General features: G+C 38.2%; 1 protein-coding gene across 1 annotated transcript in view; it reads left to right on the top strand.

Annotated features, from left to right (window-relative positions):
• Positions 1 to 23,480, top strand: part of hsd17b4 (hydroxysteroid (17-beta) dehydrogenase 4) — a 133,106-nt gene that overhangs the window by 40,161 nt on the left and 69,465 nt on the right. The window contains exons 11-13 of the mRNA XM_063068703.1: positions 10,039 to 10,167; positions 12,292 to 12,392; positions 13,544 to 13,777. Of these exons, the coding sequence (XP_062924773.1) occupies positions 10,039 to 10,167; positions 12,292 to 12,392; positions 13,544 to 13,777 (464 nt within the window). The remainder of the gene's footprint in view (positions 1 to 10,038; positions 10,168 to 12,291; positions 12,393 to 13,543; positions 13,778 to 23,480) is intronic.

Consider the following 23,480-nt stretch of genomic DNA (forward strand, 5'->3'; position numbering starts at 1 on the left):
TATGAAAAATATTGATAGACAAGATACATAGCTAAAATGTATAATAATTCTAAAAATTTAAATGTCACTGTTGATGTTAACGTCCTTTTGTAGAGCTGCGTGGCATATTCCTCTGTGTTCATTATTTGTGAGACCTTTTACACCTACATGGATGTGACTCTTTGTCTCCTTTTTTTGTATTATATCTTGCATAATATGTGCAATTCTTCATATTTTCACTGGCATGTGTCTTTTTCTTTATTTAGTTTATTAATATGTGGTGCTTCTTTCCACTGGTCTGAAAGTGAAATTCTTAAGTCACTTTTCCTTCAAAATGTATGGCACGTATCTTGCAAGCAAACTCCCAGATGATCTGTTTTAGCGACATTGATTAAGGGATAACTATTGGTCAGGAAAACGGAAAGCAACTCCACATCTTTCCTTCAGAATAGTTCCATGTGATCCTTTACATCTGTCTAAGACAGGAGTTTAAAGCTCAGTGTAAAATTTCATCCAAAAGAAAGCATTTCTGTTATTTAGTACACAGTCAGTTCTGTATTTGAATGCCAACTAAGATATTTGTGCACAAGTCCTTTGGCACAGTATTTGAAACTAACACATTGATTTGGATGACTTGAGCATTGGATACACTTAAAAAATGTATGTATATAAATTCAGAAATGTATGAATGGTCCTGCTTTGCAAGTGGAATGAAGCTTCCTCTTGGTGGTGCTATAGGTCAGTTTTTTTACAATATGATCATCTTGTCGCAACCATTTTACATGCTAAGTGGCATTCTTCATGTGATTTGTCCAGAATAGTAGCAATTACATATATTTTGAAACCATCTTGTCAAATCAACATTGAAATAAAAATGGAGTATATTTTCACTTGACTACTTAAGAGTTTTCATTCGATAGAGAAGAGCCAATGCGCTTGATAGTAAATTACTTATCCCTCAGATTTTGGCATGTTGTTAATCACTCTTTGAAAATGTGATCACTAAAGAGGTAATTACCAAGTCCTTGATAGTATTTGTAGATTTAACTGTGAATTAGAATAAGTTGGAATTTGGAAACAATATAAGAAATGTGAAATTCAATCTTTTGACGTGGAAGGTAATTCATCATTTGATAAAAATGAAATAACACTAATCCAAGTATAAAATCAGTTATTATTGTTTGGTATGCCAATACCAATTTTTTTAAGATGAGAATTATTAGATTAATCATTTCTTATATCCCTGCAACATGTTTGCTGTACATTTGGTTGAAGGACAGCTTATATCTTGCTGTAATAAGGCTATTAAATTTAACAGTATGGACTCTTGACCTCACAGTCTACTTTGTTACTGCCTTGCCCCATACTGTCCATCGGCACTGCACTTTTTCTACAACATTAAAACATTTTGTTCTGCATTTGATATTGTTTTCCCTTGAACTACCTCAATGCTCTATTGCAGTGAATCAATCTGTATGGATGGCATGCAAAACAAAATTTTTCACTGAACCTCGGGTTGTGTGACAATAATAAATGGATTTTCATTGCATCCAGCTTTGGGGCAATGAAATCTAAAGATATAGCTAAAGCTTGTTTTAATTTGAAATTGCCAAGCAAACTGAAGACTTATAAAAGTCAGCCACAGTTCACAATATGGTATTTTTGTGGCAGTCATCACACATACTTTGGTTGTAATGCAGCAACTCTTAAATTGGATTTTTTTGTGATGGCGTTAAGTAACTTGTAAAGTTCTTATTAAAGAGTATAATATTTTGAATTAATTTGAAGCTATTTTGAATGGTAAAGACTGCTCAGTACCATCAATATCTTTCATGGTAGAAGTCTGGGAATCGAGCACTGAAATTGGCCACCCTCTCATCTTTTTTCTAGCACCTCTTTTTTAGCTCTTCCTTCCGCCCACACATCGTAATCCTCAACTATATGCACAAAAGTATTGTACTATAGGGATTTCTTTTTAACTATTAAGTGTTTTGAAGGTTGCAGTTTACTGGATTGTTTGACTTTTCTGTTCAAGTAAAATACTATATAGGCCGTAAAGAGCCTATACCAATTTATTTGTGCTGCTTTGAATCAACTTCAGACCATTTGAAATGTAATTACAGACAAAATTATACAGAGCTACCACTTCTTCATAAAGACTCTCTACCAACTTTGTCACCTTATCATTTGAAGCTTGTAAACCAGTTCTTTGCAGGACCTGTACCCCAAAACAGTCCGAAATCTATCCAGTCATAAACAAGTTACCCTTCAATGGAAAAAATATAGATATTTTGACAATTGATTATCTGGAAACTAATGCCCAAGGCAAAATTAGCATTAAAATGTTTGACAAGATGTTATTTGGTCTGATCTGAGGTTTCTGAATAAACCAAGTTTGTCAATTTATCAATGAATACAGCTTTTATTAACAAGGTTAACAGCATGTGTTAATTGATTTGCACTTTTGTTGCAGATTAGCAAATAGTTAATAAGCCTTCTGGAAAGAAATTGGATAATTTTTGGCAAATTGCCCAGTGTTGCTGATAGCCTGAATAGATTTATGAGAATTTTGCCAGGTCTTGGGACTGAATTATGGGGAGATATTGGGCAGGTTTGGACTTAATTCACTTTACGGTAGAAGAATAGGAGGTGATTTTATAGCTGTGTTTAAAATTATGAGGGACATAGATAAGCTCAGTGTGTACAGCCTTTTTCTCAAGGTTGGGTTATCTAGAATTAGAGGGCATAGATTTAAGAGGGGAGCAATTTAATAGGAAACTAAAGGGCCATTTTTTCACTCAGAAGATGGTTCATATATGCTATGTGCTGCCAGCATATTGGTGATGATGAGCAAAAATGAAATTCATATTTGTAAATAACACTTGGGGGGAAAGAACAGCCACTCTAGCTAATTTTCAACCACCCTGCATAACAGGCTATTGAAGTCAGAGGATTTGTTACTCTAGTCTAGCCTTTCTCAAACTTTTTACCTTGGAGGAACTCTTAAAATAATTTTCAGGTCTTGGGGAATTCCTGCATAAAAATTATTATATATACAACTCACAGTACGTTAGCGTAATCAGTTAGTTATAGGTATAGTAATACAAGAATAATTGTCAATGCCCTTTTGAATAGAGAATTAGTTTTTAGCCAACGTTTCTTGGAAAAAAAAAGGTAGTTAAGTTTAGCTTACCATTCTTGAAATTATTCTCTTTCTTTCCCTTTCATAAATTTAAAAAACTTATTTTCACTAAGACTCGACTTTCTGTTATCCTTCCTCACTCTCAAGCCCGAGTAGCAGTGGAAACATTTCAAGATTTCCTTTTGTAAAATGATTTTTCCAAAGATTTAGTTTCCTTTTAAATCCAATAATCTTCTTGTCACTTGAAGTCAAAGCATTTTCTCCAGGGGCTTGCAGATTTGTTCAACTGGTTCATATGATGGAAAATGTCTGCCAAGTAGGTTAGTTTCTACAGCCATTCTTCATCCTCAAAGCTCTCAACAAAATCTTGAAAGTACCCCTGCAATTCACCTTTCAGCTCAAACACCGTGTTGAGAGCTCTTCCTTTGCTAAGTCACCGGATTTCTGTATGTAGCAGGAGATTGGTGTGCTCTTTGTCCAGGTTTTCACACTGTTTTTTAAATGTTCTCAAGCTGAAAAAGTTTTAATCATTATTTACAAATCTTACAAATGCTACAATTAAATTTATTGTTGAAGTCTGTTAACTTATCAAGCTAGATAGAGAAGCTGTTGTTTTTCTGTTTAGCACACAAAACTTCTTCAGCATTGTGGCATGTCATCAATGTGTTGACTTACTGTACTGTTTGAGAGTGAAACCTTTTCAATTTCTTGTACTGCATCTTCTATCACAGGAGTTAATAAAATATAAAAAAGATTGGTTTATAAATAACGAAATGAGAAAACCGTAAAAACTACGGAAACTTCACAGTACAATTCACCTCGAACCTACACAATTCACACTCTGCAACATTTACAACAGCAAAGCAGCAATCCAGCAATTGAATTGCAGTGCATAAAAAATTCCTTCTTTAGAATGAAAATTTCCCTCCAATTTTCTCCTACACCGGTAGGGTTTGTTTGCTCTCATAAGCGGAAGTTGCGTAGGATTATTCGGGGGAGAGAGGTGACGTCGCAACCTAAGTTGGGCGAGTCCATTCAATACTCAGAAAACGCTCTTCACGCTCCTCACCAGCCGACCGTCCTCTCCTCTGTGCAATACAGTGCTCGCCAATTATCATCGGCCTCCCCTACCTCGCATCAAGAAGAATGGACTCAATCCAATAAATATAGTCCCACCGTGCACTGCCATACTGGGCTGAGAGACCAGACTGCTAATGGGGCTTCACGGTCACAGTATACCGCTATGAGCGCTAGCATCACGAGTAGCACGAAGTTCAAAATCTATGTTTTTTTTAGTTGATCTCTGGTGGAACCCCTACTGACCTCTTGTGGAACCCTGGTCGAGAAGCCCTGCTTTGGTCAATGGTGTTGACTATATGGGTAAATGTTGCCGGAGGGAATAGTTGAGGCAGGCACAATAATAACGTTTAAGAGACATTTGGGCAGGTATGTGGATAGGATAAATATTGAGATATATGGGCCAAATGTAGGCAACTGGGACTTGTACAGAAGGTTTTCTTGGTTGACATGGATGATTAGGGCACAAGGGACTGTTTTTGTGCTGTATTACTCTGGACTCTAGCCCCATCAATTTACTTTTTATTTTTCATCTGGTGATAATTATTCACAAGACCTTAAGACAGAGGAGCAGGAGTAGGCCACTCAGCCCATTCAGTCTGCTCTAGTATTCTATCATGTTTGATTTATTTTCCCTCTCCACCCTGTTCTCCTGCATTATCTCTGTAATCTTTGATACCCTGACTAATCAAAAATCTATCAGCCTCCACTTCGAATATACCCAATGACTTGGCTTCCATAGCCATATGTCTGGCCCTATCCTCCCCCCAATGTAGGAAAAGTCCTTACCGCATTCACTCTATTTCGGCTTTTCAATATTTGACAAGTTTAAATGTGATTACCCCGCATTCTTCTAAACTTCTGCAAGTACTAATGCTCTTCATAGCCTTTTCATTCCTGGAATCATTCTCATGAACCTCTTCCGAACCCTCTCCATTGCCAGTACATCTTTTCTTAGATAAAATTGTTAACAGTGCTCCAAGTAAGGTCTGACCAATGCTTTATTAAGCCTCAGTATAACATCCTTGCTTTTATATTCTAGTCCTTTCAAAATGAATGCTAACACTGTACAAGGACTCCCAAGTCCCTTTGCAGATCTGGTTTTTGAGTATTCTCCCCACTTAGAGAATAGTCTATGCCTTCCAGCAAAGTGCATGACCATACACTTCCCAACACTCTATTCCATCTACCACTTTTTTTTTCCCATTCTCCCATTCTGTCTTAAAGTCCTTCTGTGGACTCTCAACTTCCTCAGGACTACTTGTTCCTCCACCCACTTTCATATCGTCTGCAGACTTGGCCACATAGCCATCAATCCCGTCATCCAGAGTGCTGACATATAATGTAAAAGAAAACAGTCTCCACACGACCCCTTTAGAGCACCACAAGTCACTGGAAGCCAACCTGAAAAATGCCCCTTAACTTCCACTCTTTTCCTCCTACCAGTCACCCAACCTATCCATGCTGGTGTCTTTCCTGTAATACCATGGGCTCTGATCTTGTTAAACAGCTTCATGTGCAGCACCTTGTCAAAGGCCTTTTGAAAATTCAATAAACCCCCATCCACTGACTCTCCTTTGTCTATTCAGCCTGTTACTTCCTCAAAGAATTCCAACAGATTTGTCAAACAATATTTCCTGTAAAGGAACCCATGCTGACTTTGACCTATGTTATGTGTCTATGTATATATTTAATCCACTATGATTCAATGTTGTAAAACAATAAGTCATGGAAAACCTTTTGACACTGATCAACAGAAAAAGACTCTTGTGTCAAAGTGAAAACAGATCTGTACAAAGTGATCTAAATTAATTACAAATGTAAAACACAAAATAGTTGATTGCATAAGTATTGGCCCCCTTCAAGTCAGTATTTAGTAGATGCACCTTTGGCAGCAATTACAGCCTTGAGTCTTTCTGAATACGTCTCTCTCAGCTTTGCACATCTGGACCATTCTTTACAGAACTGCTCAACCTCTGTCAGATTGCATGGGTATTGTGAGTGAACAGCCCTTTTCAAGTCCAGCCACAATTTCTCAATTGGATTGAGGTCTGGACTCTGACTTGACCAATCCAGGACATTAACTTTGTTGTTTTTAAGCCATTATTGGGCTTTGTGCTTGGGTCATTGTCTTGCTGGAAAACAAATCTTCTCCCAGGTCGCCGCTCTCTTGCAGACTACATCAGGTTTTCCTTCAAGATTTTCCTGTATTTTGCTGCAGTTATTTTGCCCTCTACTTTCAACCAGACATGGCATTTAGTCTGATGGCCAAAAAGCTCAATTTTGGTTTCATTAGACCATAGAACCTCTTCCAGTTAACTTCAGCATGTCCCACATGCCTTCTGTCAAACTGTGGCCGAGATTTCATGTAGCTTTTTTTTCAACAGTGAATTTCTCTTTGCCATTTTCCCATAAAGCTGCGAATGGTGTGCTCTTCCAATTCTCGGTATCCCCCTCCTGCTTTTCAATAACGATTTTGCGGAGTTGCTTGGAGTGTTCCTTTGTCTTCATAGTGTAGATACTGATTCATCAGCAGTTAGACCTTCCACATAAAGGTGTATTTTTTACTACAATCATTTGAAACACCTTGACTGCACATGGTGATATATATACCTTTGGTATGCTCTTTAATGCGTTACCTTCTGTTGGTTTTTAAAAGTTTCCCAACCCTCTAACGTCCCACTAATACTTGCTATATTATATGCCCTCTCTTTTGCTTTTATGCTGTCTTTGACTTCCCTTGTTAGCCATGGTTGCATCATCCTCCTTTAGAATACTTTTTCATCTTTAGTGTACATCTACCTTGCACTTTTCGAATAGCTCCCTGAAACTCCAGCTGTTGCTGTCTGCCATTATCCCTGGTAGTGTCCCCTTCCAATCAACTTTGGCCAGCTCCTCTCTCATGCCTCTGTAATCACCATTGTAACAGAATACATCTGACTTTAGATTCACTCTCTCAAACTGCAGGGCAGATTCTATCATATTACAATCACTGCTTCCTAAGGGTTCCTTTACCTTAAGCTTCCTAATCAAATCTGGTTCATTACACAACACCAAATGTAGAATTGCCTTCTGAACGGGGCTCAAACTCAATGGACCTTCTACAAATTCCATCTTTTGGAATCGAGCATCAATCCAATTTTCTCAATCTACTTGCATATTGAAAACCCCTATGACTATTGTAACATTGCCCTTTTCACATGTCTTTTCTACCTCCCATTGTAATTTGTATTCCACAACCTGGCTATTGTTTGGAAGCCTGTATATAACTCCCATCCGTGTATTTTTACTCTTGCAGTTTGTTAGCTCTACCCACAAGGATTCTACATTTTCTGACCCTATGTTACCTCTTTCTTAGGATTTTATTTGTTTTTTTTTACCATCAGAGACACCCCGCCTACCTGCTTTTTGATACAATGTGTATCCTTGGATGTTAAGTTACCAACTATGATAATCTTTCAGCCCGAATTCAGTGATGCCCCAACGTCATAACCTCCAATCTGTAACTGCACTACAAGATCATTTATCTTACTTTGTATAACGTGTGCATTCATGTATAACACCCTTTTAGATTTTGCCCCTATGTTACACTTCAAATCATTCCACTGCCTTCAATTTTGTCCTATCATCTGCTAGCCTTTCCTCACAATCTCACTTCATGCTGTATCTACTTGTATGCTACCTGTCCGATTCTCACCCCTATCACATTGGTTCCCACCCCCTGCTAAATTAGTTTAAACTCTTGCTAACAGTTCTAGCAGACCTGCCCGCAAGGATATTGTACTCCTTTTTTGAGTCATACCTTCCCCAGAAGAGATTCCAATGATAGAGAAATCCAAAGCCCTGCCCCCTGCATCAATTCCTCAGCCATGCATTTATCTGCCAAATCATCCTATTCTTACCCTTGCTGATGTGTGGTACATAGCAGTTCAGAGATTCCTACTCTGGAGGTCCTGCTTTCAGCTTCCTACCTTAACTTCCTATGTTCCTTCTTCAGGACCTCCTCCCTTTTCCTATGCATGTTGCTGGTGCAAATGTGTATTATGACTTTCGACTTCTCATTCTCCCCCTTTAAAATGTTGTGGACCCAATCTGAGGCATACCCGATCCTGGCATCTGGGAGGTAACATATCATCCAGGTGTCTCTTTCGCATCCACAGAATCTCCTTCTGTTTCTCTAATTATGGAATCCTCTATCACTACTGCACTCCCCTTCTTCCCCCCGCCCCCCCTTCCCCCTGAACCACAGAGCCAAACTCAGTGCCGGAGAAGCTGTTACTACTGCTTCTTCCTGGTTGGTCATGCGCTCCCCCCCACCCTTCCCACTCCAAACAGAATCCAAAGTGGTATTGAGGGGGAACAGCCACAGAGCTACTCAGCACTAGCTTCCTATTCCCTTTCCCTCTCCTGACAGTTACTTTGGGTGACTACCTCCCTGTAGCTCCTTTCTATCACCTTCCTATTCTTCATTATGAGTTGAAGGTCTTTGAGCTGCAGCTCCAGATCCTTAACATGGTGTCTAAGGAACTGCAGCTCAATGCACTTCATACAGATATAGTTATCAGAGAGACTGAAGATCTCCCAGAATTCCCACATCTCACATGAATGACGCGTCTAATCCTGGACAGATTCTCTCCACATTATGTACTAATTGATAAAGAAAGAGGAAAATTATACTTACTAGAAATTTACTTTGAGCCTCCATTTGTTGTCCCTAAAGCCTCTTGAACCACTCTAATACTGCTTCACTTATGCCTCACTTCTTTTATTGGCCTTTGCTGACTTCCTAGTAGATTGTTACGATTGCAGCCCGCTGAAAGGTCCTGAAAGGCTCAGAACTCTTTTTAAATATTGTGTCACCTCAGCCAAATAAGTGACTGTTCATGATGATTACAGCCCACCTTAGATCAAATATTGAAAGACCTGGGTGATCAGGTTTTTAATTTTGAATGAAATTGAAGGAGTACTTGGAAAGAAACTTATTGAGATGCAATAAATTGGTGATTACCCTTTAAGTTCAGAACCTTTGTTTCTGAATTAACTATGTCAGTCTCCATCTTAATGAAGAATTCCACCATATTATGGTCACTCTTACCCAAGGGGCCTCGCACGACAAGATTGCTAACTAACCCTTCTTCATTGCTCAATACCCAGTCTAGAATGGGATAATATCAATACCACTAAGATAAACAGCCATGTTGTTTTTGAGGAAACTTATTTTGCCAAGATGTCACAGCCGATTGTCTGTTAGAATCAGCAGAATATCACTTATAAAGATGCAAATCTCCTCCTGTACTATATGGAAATATAAAAGGTTTTAGCCAGGTTGTGTGCTGGAGCTCTGTGATGAGGTTGAGGCTCTAGTATGTTGATTTTGAGGTAAGTGCTATTACCTGAGGCAGGGGAGACAAAAGTAGCTATTTTGTCAGTATTATGACCAGCAAAAAAATGATGAAGATGTTGACATGTGCCAAGTTCCTTTAATCTAGAATGGTGGTATTTTCAGGGGGCTTATTCTTTCACAAAGCTAATTTGGTTTGGTAAAAACATTTTTAAATTGAAATGCTCCGTATATAATACAAGTATTATTTGAATCCTCATATCAATGCACTGTTTGCTTAGAAATTAAAATTAGTATTTCTCTATCTCGAGCTATTTGTTTTAAGTTGCATAATTGTGTTCAAACTTTTGAGAAATGTTTAGAAATGAAACAAATCTCTTAATTTTGAACAAATTTTATAAAAGTTAAGTTTTCTCCTTCAAAGGCAATAGGAATCTTGGAAACAATTTCTATTGTGCTTGGCTTAATTTAGCAACCTTTTTAATTGTTCTCTTTTAAGTGCGTTGGGAGCGAACTCAAGGTGTTACTGTAAGACAGAAGAATCAACAAATGACCCCCGAAGCCGTGCGTGACAACTGGAAACAGATCTGTGACTTTGATAATGCATTGAAACCCAAAAGTGGTCAAGGTAATTCTTGAAAATTTTGTAAAAAAAATATTAAGAGTTTGTGAAAGTGCAAGAGCCAAGTATTTGCTAGGGGTAGAGCTCTGAAATGGGCCACATTTAAGGAGCTAATTAAAATAAATATCACTGTGCATTGATAGCATCAACAGTAAAAGAGTGATGCTTAATATTGTTGTAACTAATAATAGACTTGAAATGAGGTATTTGGTGATTTTTGACGCAATTTTGGAATGTAACATGAAATTGCATAGAAGGAGGTCATTACACCTATTATGCATGTATTGGCTTCTTGAAATATGACCTCTGTATAACTCTGTAGACAATGTTTCTTCAAATTAAAGCACTATCCCCAAATACCAGCCTGTAGCATCTGATTTACCAATCATTCCAGTGTTTATTGACCTATATTGCCTTGATTTTTAACTGTTCCTATTTTTGTACATTCAAGGGTTCAAAGGTTGAATTTAATGGCAGAGAAATGTATACAATATACATCCTGAAATGCTTTTTCTTCACAAACACCCATGAGAACGGAGAACTGCCCCAAAGAATGAACGATAATTAAATGTGAGAACCCCAAAGTCCCCCTGTGCATAAGCTGCAGCAAGCAACGATCCCTCCCTCCCTATCAGCAAAAAAAAGGCGCATTGATACCGTCACCGAGCCCAAGCATGTGCTAAGCAATAGCAAAGACACAGACCAAAGTTAACCCAAAGGCTTCGCATTTCATCCGACGTTTGACAAACCACAGGTTCTCCCTCTCCCTGGTAAGGGAGAGGGAGGTGTCCCCCATTTTCACAGCAAGCAGGAGAACATAACAACAGCCCACTGGATAACGGTGTTAAAAGTCCGCTTCATTGCTTTGTTCAAGCTCTGTGTCCGAAGATCGCAAAGACTCTTTGGGCCCATAGCGAAAGATTTTCCGGCCTCCCTGACGACATACGAGTCTCCTGCCATGACACCGACTCTCGATCCGCCCGCCTCCGGAGCCCCGAGATCTTAGGCTTCCGACATGATCGAGACTCTCAGGCCAAACTCTTGGCATGTGGAGTATTGGCCAGTCGTGCAACCCCGAGAACAGGTCCCATTCCTGCAAAGGACCGAAGCCTGCGTGTAACTCCAGATCAGGGTCTGCAAAAGAACCCTGAAAGGGGAAAAGTTAAGATATTAAAGGTGGAAATAGAGCTATTTCTGAAGATGCAAGCAAAGGAGTTGCCGTTAAGCGCCATTATCCCTCCTAAGCTCAGCCTATGTATGCACGTATGAATCCCGCCATAGCTTTGCTGCGCCTCTTACCTTCTGTACAATCTAGTCTTTAAACCATCCAATATCACTGTGCTCTTCCAATTCTTGGTTCTTTGTCCTCAGTTTTAATTGTCTGACTGTGCCTTCAGTTGCCTAGGTTTTAAGTTCCATAATCCTGACCTTTAATTCCTTTACCTTTTTTTTTATGATGCTCTGTAAAAGTCTCTAAATGTTAGTCATGAAGTAATAACTTTTATATGGCTACTGCTAAATATTGTTTACTAACCTCTGGGAAGCAAGGAATTAGGATATTTCATGATTATAGTTCTTTTTAAGACGTACCTAAATCTTGTATCAAAGTTAACATGGAATTGGTTCCACTATCCTTTCCGGCACTTGACGCCTGTGAGTACTAGAACATTGTTAATCTGCTTATTCTATGCTCAGGATTACCTCAGACAATTCTACTTTCTTGCATCGATACTAACTGGGTGTTCAGATGTTGATTAAGTGACATTCTCCCCCCCCCCCCCCCGTGCGTAGTTAAGGGGTCAGGGTTTGGTTCTTCTGCTGTTACAGGTTGAGGGGGGTTGCTGCTTGTGCAAAGAGAGGGGGGCTTCGGAGCTTTGATGTTTCTATCATTCTATGGGTTTTTTTATTTTTTGCATTTTAATGAAGTAGATGAATTTCAGGTTGTACCTGATGCTCTGATATTAAATGTACCTTGAAACCTTTGTTACTTTGTTCTGCTACTCACTAAAGCAGATATGTATATATTATTTTTTTTTAAATTGCCTAGCCAAATGTAGCTCACAAGATTTATAAATGGTAAAAAAAATGTGAAGTATGAGTTGCAGGTTATGCTCTTGTATTTTGTTGCAGATGCACTTAATGAGCTACTGAACAAGCTGGACACTAAAGAGGGAATCTCCACAAATCTGACCAGTAGCCCAGTGCAGACTAGCACGTCAAGCATCAGTCCAGTAAGTGCCATGTGTAAATATGTTGCCAAAATAATTATCACAAAGAAAATCCTTCTATATCAAATACTTGTCTAGAATATGATCTATGCATTTTTGTTCTTAAATTTGTCTTTAAGGACTTTGCGACAGAATGCCAAATAATCCAAGTGGTTTATCTCCTTGGAATAGTTAGCTCGTTGGAAAAGGAAGTTTAGATTGTGCTTTATCTTCATGTATGCTACTTCTGTCACCAAGGTATCGAAGAAGAGCTCAATTTTCCTATTACTCATGTCCTAAAGTAAATCAGTATAGATAGTGACCCAAAAGTATTTCAAATCTTTAATGGACTCTTCAGATGTATCAAATATATCTTGAATCTCTGCTAGATAGGTTATCTAAATTTCTTTGTTCTACTCATTTAGATTTAACTTGCTAAAGAATTAAACTCATTAATTGCATCTCCCTTTTCATTTGCATTCATTTCAAACATTTTTCTCAGTTCCAAGTACTTAAACATCTTAATGTTTCAGTGTCTTATCCTTGTTTGAGTGCAGGGCGGTCTCCATACCTATGATATTTCATTACTTGAAACTCTTGTTCCCAAAGTTGGAAAGCTTCTTTTCAGGCAGCTATGTAATTCTGGAAATTCTCTAGTAGGAAGTCATTCTTGGTTGCTCAGGCACTCAGTTCTTTTTTCAGTTCCTCAGATATGAATCAGTCTATATGTGAATGCAACAAGATTCAGGTGGAACACCAAGTGGTGAATAACATCTCTTGCTTCTCCTTGATAGTTAGTAACCAATATCAAATTTTATGCCTCGATCCCCTAGGGTGGTCACCACTGACTTGCCATTTAACTTGGCCAATTGCATAAGTGCAGTAGCTTCTAGTGCTGACCAGAAGCTTGGTGTTATCTCTTTCTTTGTATTTGTGATGTTTTTCATTGCTGTCTGGGACTATTTTCTGCAGTTGAAGACATTGGTATTTAAATGTTTGTAGTCTTTTGTCCTAGTCAGTGGTTTGAAGGGCTATAATCTGATCTAGGAACCCATTAGTAGTGTGATACTTCTGTGCTTCAAAAATTATAGGTGTTTTTTTTCACCCTTAAATCTTTGTTGGGAATTGGTTTGAAAACTGCAGATTTAATCAACCTCAACGTCTTTTTAATACAGGTTGAAGCTATCGGGAAAAAAATGCCTTTGAAGGTATATACCTACAACAATTTTCAGCCTATTCTCTATGCTCTTGGAGTTGGCATGACCACAAAGGATCCAGATCACTTGAAGTTTCTTTATGAAGGAAATGAAGAGTTCTGTTGTTTGCCTACTTTTGGAATAATTCCTGCCCAAGGTTCTGTTACCGATGGTTTTGAATCACTTCCTGGACTGAATATCGACTTCACAAAGGCAAGTCTGGTGGTGATTTTGAATAACCTTTCACAAATTTTTGTTGTTCATGCATAAATTTCCTACAGTTAGTTTCTTGTAGAATCTTGTCATCCGTAGTAATTGTGGGATTTAAGACTTCATGGTATTAAGACTCCACAGTGTTAATATAACTTAGCCAAACTCATTTGTGTTTTTGACGCTGTCAAGATCAAGCATATTTAATCATAATATGTGTAAAACTTTAGTTATGTATTGGTTGTTGAATGTTTCTAGGTGCATTGTTCTTTTTGTGTGAAAGGAACAAAATGAAATTTGTCTGTATTTTACTGCCTACAGCCCCAGTATCTAAAGTCATTTTGGAAACACTACTAGTTATTTAGCTTTTTTCCACCACATAATTTTCTGTTATTTCCTATTACTGTTAGGGTTTGACATTAATACTGAAGTATAATTCCATATGCTTGTACCTTTATATAGAACTTTATATAGAACTGCAGGATATAGAACTCCATTAAGGACATAGCCTGAGGTTGAAATGGAGATTGTAATGCTTTACCTGAATTGGTCAATTTGTTTAGTTAACAGTTCATCCATCTACAAATATGCATCTTAACATGTATAATAATGAGTATATTCATAAATTGTCATTTTGAAGGAAATAATGTTTTTTTTGCATTGGGAACCACTAGATATCTGATCTAAATATTGGGAAGCAATTTTCTCCTTTACTAATTGATTATTCCACTGATTCTGGAATGGTTGAAAGCTGTGACCATACCTGTTTTCCAAATTGAGATGATTTGCAGTTGCTAATGGGATAACCAGTGATACCTTGTGTAAGACATGATGTACTTAAGGAACGTGATATTAAATATATAAGAATGAAGATCCGCAAAAGACTTGGCAGACACTTAGAAATCTTGAATGCAAAAGTTAATATAAATTTGCTAATTTTTTGACAATTTATATTTGTTTTATTGTTTAAGCTTAAATGTATTTCTTAGAGTTTGCAGAAATGATTTTTGCACTAGATGTTTCATATTGTTTTGTCTGACCAACACTTTGTGTAGGAGATCCTTTAATGCTTGGAGCCAGAAATTAATGTATATAAATTTAGCTGATCTTTAACCATCAGATTCATACAGTAAAGCCCAGTTACATAACATGGAGTGAATGATTCTTCTAAACACTGATTTATCCAATCTGTAGCTCCAGAGCTATCAGTTGACTCTCAATTCCAGTCAGTTTAACATTCTTCAACAAATGTACAAACTTCAATGGTTCCATTTAATATCAGAGAATATATATAGTATACAACCTGAAATTCTTACTCTTCGTAGACATCCATGAAAACAGAAGAGAACCCCAAGAATGAATGACAAAAAATGTTAGAACCCAAAGCCCCTCTCCCCCTCCCACACATAAGCAGCAGCAAAGCAACAACCCTTCCCCACTTATTTCAACAGAAAGCATCAGCACCCACAAGCCACCAAGCAAGTGATAGCCAAGCCCCCAAAATAAGACCATATTCTGTGGTCCAACAAAATCTATTGTTCACCTGACAATTCAACATGCCACTGGCTATCTCTCTCATTAACAAGGGACAGAGAGGTCCCTTTCCACAGCGAGAGAGGAGACCAACAAAACAAACAGCTCGCTGTTATGATGTTATAGTCTGCCACGTCGCTTTTATACTGAGTTTCTTCCAGGTCACTCCTGGAACTATCGAAAATGGCCAGTTGGCGAACTTATCTGTCGTGAAGAACCACAGCTGTAGATCATGGACTCTGACACGAACTGCAGCCACCCTGAAAAGGAAAAAAAAGAGACATTAATGATAAGAAATTAAGTTGTGTTGCACATGAACTCAGAGAAGCCATCCTCTATCAACATCTTAGCTCAGCCTCAAGCATGTAGGTTTTTGTCTAGGTAGCATTTCATTTTGTGGAATTAAGAAGGAATGTTTTGTTGGGAGGGTGGGTTGGGCAGTGGGGAGAAGAATGGTGACCACATCATGGTGAAAACCTTCACTTATAAAACCTTCACAAGTCTCCTTTTGGCAGCCAATGAAGTAAGACGCTTGTTGGCGCTACTTCTTCCTTTCACAACTTACTTTCCACTAACAACAGGAATACTGCAGATGCTGGAAATTCAAGCAACACACATCAAAGTTGCCGGTGAACGCAGCAGCCTGAAACGTCGACTGTACCTCTTCCTAGAGATGCTGCCTGGCCTGCTGCGTTCACCAGCAACTTTGATGTGTGTTACTTTCCACTGCTAGTTTTGTTTAAACTTTCAAGATTTATTACCTTTAGTGAAGGATTTACCATTTAATCACGATGGCTGGATCCTGAACTGGAATCGAATTAAGACGAGGCAAAATTGTTTCCAAACCTGAACAAACAAAGGAGTCAGAAGAAGTCTCTACTTCAGAAAGAATGTTTTCTTTGATGCAAGATATTAATATCACGATCAGAATGGTGGACACCAAGATTGATAAACTGATGAATGCTAATGAAAAGCTTGAAAAAAATGTCTCTGCTGTCCAGGAATCTTTGAAAAATCTGGAATTTCAGTATCAGACAATTAAAAAGGACACTAATAGAATCGGAAGAGAACTGGAAACTGTGAATCAAGTGATTAATGAACAAGAATTAAAGATACCTACCATGGAAAAGAAAATTCTTGAGCTTTCTTCGGAAATACTGAGAATTAAGAAGAAAACGACTGATCTGGAAAGCAGAAGTCGTGGGATGAATTTAACTATACAGGTTTCCCCCGCTATCCGAAGGTAGTGCGTTCCTATGAAACGGTTCGTAAGCCAAAAGGCCCTAAAGCAAAGAAGCAATTACCATTTATTTATATGGGAAAAATTTGTGAGCGTTCGCAGACCCAAAAATAACCTACCAAGTCATGCCAAATAACATATAAAACCTAAAATAACAGTAACATATAGTAAAAGCAGGAATGATATGATAAATACACAGCCTATATGAAGTAGAAATACTTCTCTACGATCATTGCCTGCACTGTTCTCCATAGCGAAAATCTCATGCAAGCGCTCTCCAATAACCTTTAAGCTATGAAGCTGCAAAATCATACCAAGTAACGCATAAAAATACACAGCCTATATAAACTAGAAATAATGTATGTACAGTGTAGTATCATATACTGGAATTGGGAAGACAGTGCAGAGCACACTGATGATGGTGTGTTAGGCTGAGCCGTCGGAGGTTGGGGTGGTGCAGTGGCCCCCACCCTCCAGGCCGAGGATCGATCCTGATCCGTGAAGCGTACAGCGGTAGCCGGGAGGCACCCAGCACATCTTTAAGAAAAAAGCCGAAATAAACAAGCTAATTAATTACGTGCCGGGCGGCACCTAATTAATTAGCTTGTTTATTTCGGCTTTTTTTCTTAAAGATGTGCTGGGTGCCTCCTGGCTACCGCTACATTCTCTGCGAATCGGTATCCGTCTGCGGCCTGGGGGTTGGGGTGGTAGGACACTGGGGTGTTGACTGTTTCTATCGGGGCAGGCAGGTCATCTTCTTCTATGTCTGCCTGCCTCGATGTCAAAGGTCGAGGTTCGTCGTCTGCTGTGGCTGATGTGGAAGGCTTGCTTGACTGCTAGCCTCGCGCATTTTTCTATCATACAGTTCTTTGTAAGCACTCAAGCCACCTTGCAAATATCCCCTAAACCGACGTACCCTTCCAAAATTAAAGTCGTACTTTTCTGCAATCATTGCAGCGAAAATCTCACGCAGTTGCTTCATGTTAAGTTCCTGGACGACTTCACTTTTGGTCTGTTCGCTACTACATTTGGTTTCGATTGTTATCCTTTCCTCTTCCAATTGCATCTGCTCTTCATCTATCAGTTCTTGGTCTTCAGCATCATCTTTGTCAACTTCCACAAACCAAACTCATTTTGTCCTTACTTCGTTCACCACGATAGAAACGCTTAATTATGTCTAGTTTTACGCTAAGTGTAACACCCTTACGAGCTCTTTTCGGCTTTTCCGATACCTTAGAACTCATCTTGCGAACGGCTGCTCACAGACACATGTTTAAGCAATGCCGGCTAGAATGCAGTTCCAAATCTGGGGGTGAGTGGGCTGCTCGGGGTATGCGCTGCTTTTTTCGCACGCTGCCTTTTTTCATAACGGTGAAAACGCCTTCTGTTAGCGAAAACAGGGAACTAATGTAGGTCTTTCGTAACAGTGAGGTTTCGTAAAGCGAACATTCAAAAAGGGGGAGACACCTGTACTGGGTTTGCCTGAAAACATGGAAACCGGTGAGCCACTAAAGTTTTTCATGAATATGCTACATTCACTTTTTAGTGAGATACTTGGAGCTCCTCCAATGATAGATAGAGCTCTCCGAATCCTCCGCCGGAAACCTTCTGTTGAGTTGAAACCTCGCCCATTGATTGTATGTTTGGATTACTTTACTACTAAAGAAGCAATTCTTCGAGATGCTAGGAAGCAGTGGAAGCTAATTTATAATGGAGTAGAGATTCGCATAGTTGAAGATTTTGCCCCAGAGGTTTATGCAGAAAGAATTAAATACCGGGAAGTGATGGCTGAACTTTATAAGAAGATCTGTTGCCCCACTTTGCGTTATCCAGCTTGTTTGAGAATTTCCCTGTCTAATGCTCACCCAAAACGATTTGATTCCCCAGAAGAGGCTTAGAAATTTATCAAGGAGTTTAAGCCTGTCTTGCAAGCAATGTAAGCAACTTAAACACTTAACCCTTGGCTGGAAGTCGTTTGTAGCTGGATTGCTGAAAGATTAATCTGCTTTTTATGTCTGCCCAGACATCGTTATGTCTGTTTTATTTTTTCCTTTAGGATTTGTAAGAGTTTAATACTAGTCGTAACATATTATTTGGTTGGATCTATCTTTTTTGAACATATGATCTATTTTTATTAAATGAATTTAAGATGGCCACTGTTAACTGCGTTTTAACCTCTGTTAGACATAATAAGCAAGCAACTTAAACACTTAGTCCTTGGCTGGGAGTCGTTTGTAGCTGGACCGTTGAAAGTTCAAACTGCATTTTATGACTGCCCAGACATCGTTTTGGCTGTTTTATTTTCTCCTTTAGGATTTGTAAGAGATTAACACTAGTTGTATCATATTATTTGATTGGATCTATCTTGAATATATGATCAATTTTTATTAAATGAATTTAAGATGGCCACTGTTAACTACGTTTTAACTTCTGTTAGACATAATATCAAAATATTTGAAATTTGTTTACTTTATGTATGTGTTGTGTCTTTAGTCAGTGGTGTTAGCGTATAACTTTTTCAAAAGGAGGCTGCCTATTGGAGACAAGGGGTTAAGGGATTATAGTTTAGCATGCTGTCCGCCTATTGGATGGTTATTGGGCTTTTGGGGGAGGAGTTGGGCTATTAGTTTAAGTTTTTTCGACTGGGCAGTCCTGAGAGGTTTTCCTGTCAATCATGTTTTTTTCCCTCTCTGATCGAATCCATAATTTGTTCTTCCCTGCGGGTGTGGTTTGTGCTGGCGCACTAACTTATTTTATTAAACCTTAAGTTAAAGCCTTATTATGGATGTTATTAAAATTAATATAATCTCTTGGAACCTGAATGGCTTGAACCAACCTATTAAGTGTAGAAAGATCCTTAAGAAATTAAAAACACTTCAAGCTGATACTATTTTTGCGCAAGAGACCCATATCTGTAGGGAGGATGACAACTTTTTGTCATTTTGGAGGGGTTTTCAGTTTCACTGTTCATCAATAACTAAAACTAGAGGGGTATCTATTTTTATTAATTTTAAAGCCCCTTTTGTACTTCTTAATACTGTCACTGATTCAATTGGAAGATACTTAATTGTTACTGGTTTGTTATGTGGTCAAAAGATGGCTTTGCTGTGCGTGTATGCACCTAATGTAGATAGCCCTGAATATTTTAAGAAGTTATTTTCTGCGTTGCCGAATTTAAATGAATATAAGTTGATCGTGGGCGGTGACTTTAACTGTTGCCTCAATTCTTCGATTGATAGATCATCAACCAATCCGTGGCTTCCTAACAAGGCTGTGACCTGTATTAATTCTTTTTTACTAGAATACAGCCTGGTTGATATTTGGAGATTTCTTCACCCTAAAGATAAGGATTTTTCTTTTTTTTTTCCACATGTACATCATAAATATTCAAGAGTTGATTATTTTTTTGTTGGATATGTGACTGGTGCCTTTTGTTGCTGACTGTGTGTATGACGCTATTGCGTTGTCGGATCATGTGCCCACGAAACTAATACTGAAGTTCCCTGATAATATAGGGAATGCACCTCAGTGGAGATTTAATGCTACACTGCTGCATGATTCAGCATTTGTAAGTTTTATTAAAGAGCAAATTTCTCTATTTTTTGAATTAAATACAACTGAGGGTATGTCAAATTTAGCTATTTGGGATGCGATGAAATCTTTTCTTAGGGGACAGATAATGTCATATTCAGTAGCTTTAAGAAGGAAAACTAAAGCGGAACTTTTGGTGATTACTAACAGGATTAAAGAAATAGAGAAAGTTTACTCAGTAATACCTAGTGAAGATCTATATAAGGAAAGGGTAGAATTTCAAACACAGTATGATCTGCTTCTGACTTTTTCCATTGAGCAGCAACTTTTGAAATCTAAAAGTCAATTTTATATAAATGGGGATAAATCAGGTAAATTGTTGGCTGGTCAACTTAAAGCACGGGTCCCCAACCTTTTATGCACCACGGACCGGTCTAATATTGACAATATTCTTGCGGACCGGCTGACCCGGGGGGGGGGGTGTTCAAGTAGGGTTAAACTAAAGATTAACTATGAAAGGAAGCTAGCAAATAATCTCAAAGAGGATAATAAAAGCTTTTTCAAGTGTATAAAGAGTAAAAGACAGGTGAGAGTGGATATAGGACCGATAGAGAATGATGCTGGAGAAATTGTAATGGGAGATGAGATGGCGGAGGAACTGAACGAGTATTTTTGCATCAGTCTTCACTGATGAAGACATCAGCAGTATACCGGACACTCAAGGGTGGCAGGAAAGAGGAGTGTGTGCAGTCACAATTACGACAGAGGAAGTACTCAGGAAGCTGAATAGTCTAAAGGTAGATAAATCTCCCGGACTAGATGGAATGCACCCTCGTGTTCTGAAGGAAGTAACTGTGGAGATTGCGGAGGCATTAGCGATGATCTTTCAAAAGTCGATAGATTCTGGCATGGTTCCGGAGAACTGGAAGATTGCAAATATCACTCCGCTATTTAAGAAAGGGGCAAGGAAGCAAAAAGGAAATTATAGACCTGTTAGCTTGACAATGCTCCTTTGTCTTATCGTCTTATGGTCTAAACTCACCTCAACATGTCTTTTACAGTTAGGGTAGCCAGCTTTCTCACTCATAAATAAGGGACAAAAGTAGCAGTCAAATCCCGGTACACTTTACCCCAGGAAAGACTACAATGACCATGAAGCCTTGCGCGTGCGCATGCGTGACGTGCGCATGTGATGTGCGCATGCGCGTATGTGCCGATTTTTTTCCCACAAATTGATTTTGCCGCCTTCTTCCTGACTATACTGTAGATACATTATTTCTACTTTATATAGGCTGTGTATTTATCATATCATTCCTGCTTTTACTATATGTTAGTGTTATTTATTTTCAGTTTTATGTGTTAATTTGGTATGATTTGTTAGGTTATTTATTGGGTCTGGGAACGCTCAAAAAATTTTCCCATATAAATTAATGGTAATTGCTTCTTCGCTTCACACCATTTCGGCATGAAAGGTTTCATAGGAATGCTCTACCTTAGCGGGGGAAATACGGGACAAGGGCAGTCCTGTACGGATCAAACCAATTTAGCTCAATATATGGGATGTCCCAGCAAATACGAGACAGTTGGCAACCCTATGTTCAAGTTTAACAGTGCGTGACAGGGAATGAGGAAAAGGTGCAGCTGACTCATATTGTTTCCTCACGGCCCGGTAGCACATGCTTTGCGGCCCAGTGGTTGGGGACCGCTGACTCAAAGCACCTATGGCTGGAAGACGGATTTTGAAAATACGAAGAGCTGATAGAACTGAAATGTCAGATTGTCAGGAAATTAATAAGGTACTTCTGGATTTTTACCCTAACCTTTATAAATCTGATTTTCCAGACATTCCTACTTTTATGAATAGATTCTTGCAAAGACTGAATATCCCCAAAATTTCTATTCAGGATATGAATACATTAGAAGCGCCTATTAAAGGAGAGGAAATAGTAAGGGCTATATCCTCTCTTCAATCAGGTAAAGCTCCGGGACCGGATGGATTTACAGTAGAATTTTTTAAGACTTTTACTGAAATACTTACACCTTATTTATGCCAAATTTTCACTGATTCTATATCCTCTGGGACACTTCCGAAAACTTTCTATGAGGCATCAATTTCATTAATTCCCAAAAAACAAAAATATTTATCTGAATGTGCCGCTTACAGACCAATTTCCTTTTAAAATGTGGATTCTAAAATTCTGTCTATGATTTTGGCCAACAGGCTCGAGAATATTTTACCTAAGGTCATTTCTAAAGATCAAACTGGATTTATTAGGAATAGATACTCATATTTTAATATTCAGAGATTATTGAATATTATTCATACCTCTCCATCTAAAGAATCTGAATGTGTTGTTTCCCCTGATGCAGAGAAAGCCTTTGATAGGGTAGAGTGGTCCTATTTATTTGAAGTTTTAGAAAGATTTAATTTTGGTCCAGGTTTTATTTCCTGGATTAAACTGATCTATCAAGCTCCAATGGCAGCAGTTATAACTAACAATCAAAAATTTCCTTATTTTAGGCTATACAGAGGTATCGGCAGGGTTGTCCTCTTAGTCCGCTGTTATTCAATCTGGCTTTAAAACCTCTTGCTATTGTCCTTTGGGACTCCAAGAATGTTCAAGGTATTAAGGGAGGAGATAAAGTGCATAAGGTTTCATTGTATGCAGATGACTAGTTAGTTTATATTTCAGATCCTAAGAAATCTATTCCTTCTATGTTATCTATATTTTCTGAATTTAGTAGTTTTTCTGGATATAAATTAAATTTGCACAAAAGTGGGGTATTTTCTATTAATAACTACTTGGATCAATACGATCAAATTCATTTTAGCATTGCTAAAAATAACTTTACCTATCTTGGTATTAAAATTACCAAAAATTTTAAGGACCTGTATAAATATAACTTTCTTCCATTAATTGAATAAACACAACAATTACTTTTAAATGGTCTCCTATGACATTATCTTTAATTGGTCGAATTAATGCTATTAAAATGATAGTGCTACTGAAGTTCTTATATGTATTTCAAGCAATCCCTTCCTTTGTTCCTAAACAGTTTTTTGATAGAATAGACTCTAAAATTTTATTTTATATTTGGAAAAATAAAAATCCTAGATTGAGTAAACCTCTGTTGCAGTAATTAAAAAAGCATGGCTTCGCCAAATTTTAGAATGTATTACTGGGCAAATAATATTTGATATAATTCGTTTCGGATTCATTATTCAGACATACATGATTGTCCTTTATGGGTAGATTTGGAGAAGAACTCAGTGAATGGATATTCTTTGGCCTCTTTACTGGGAGCTTCTCTTCCTTTTTTGCTTTCTAAGATTGATAGCTGAGACCGTAATCCCATTATTAAACATACATTAAGAATTTGGTTTCAGTTTCGTAGATTTTT

Source organism: Mobula hypostoma, chromosome 16, assembly GCF_963921235.1.
Source record: "Mobula hypostoma chromosome 16, sMobHyp1.1, whole genome shotgun sequence".
NCBI classification, from domain to species: Eukaryota; Metazoa; Chordata; class Chondrichthyes; order Myliobatiformes; family Myliobatidae; genus Mobula; species Mobula hypostoma.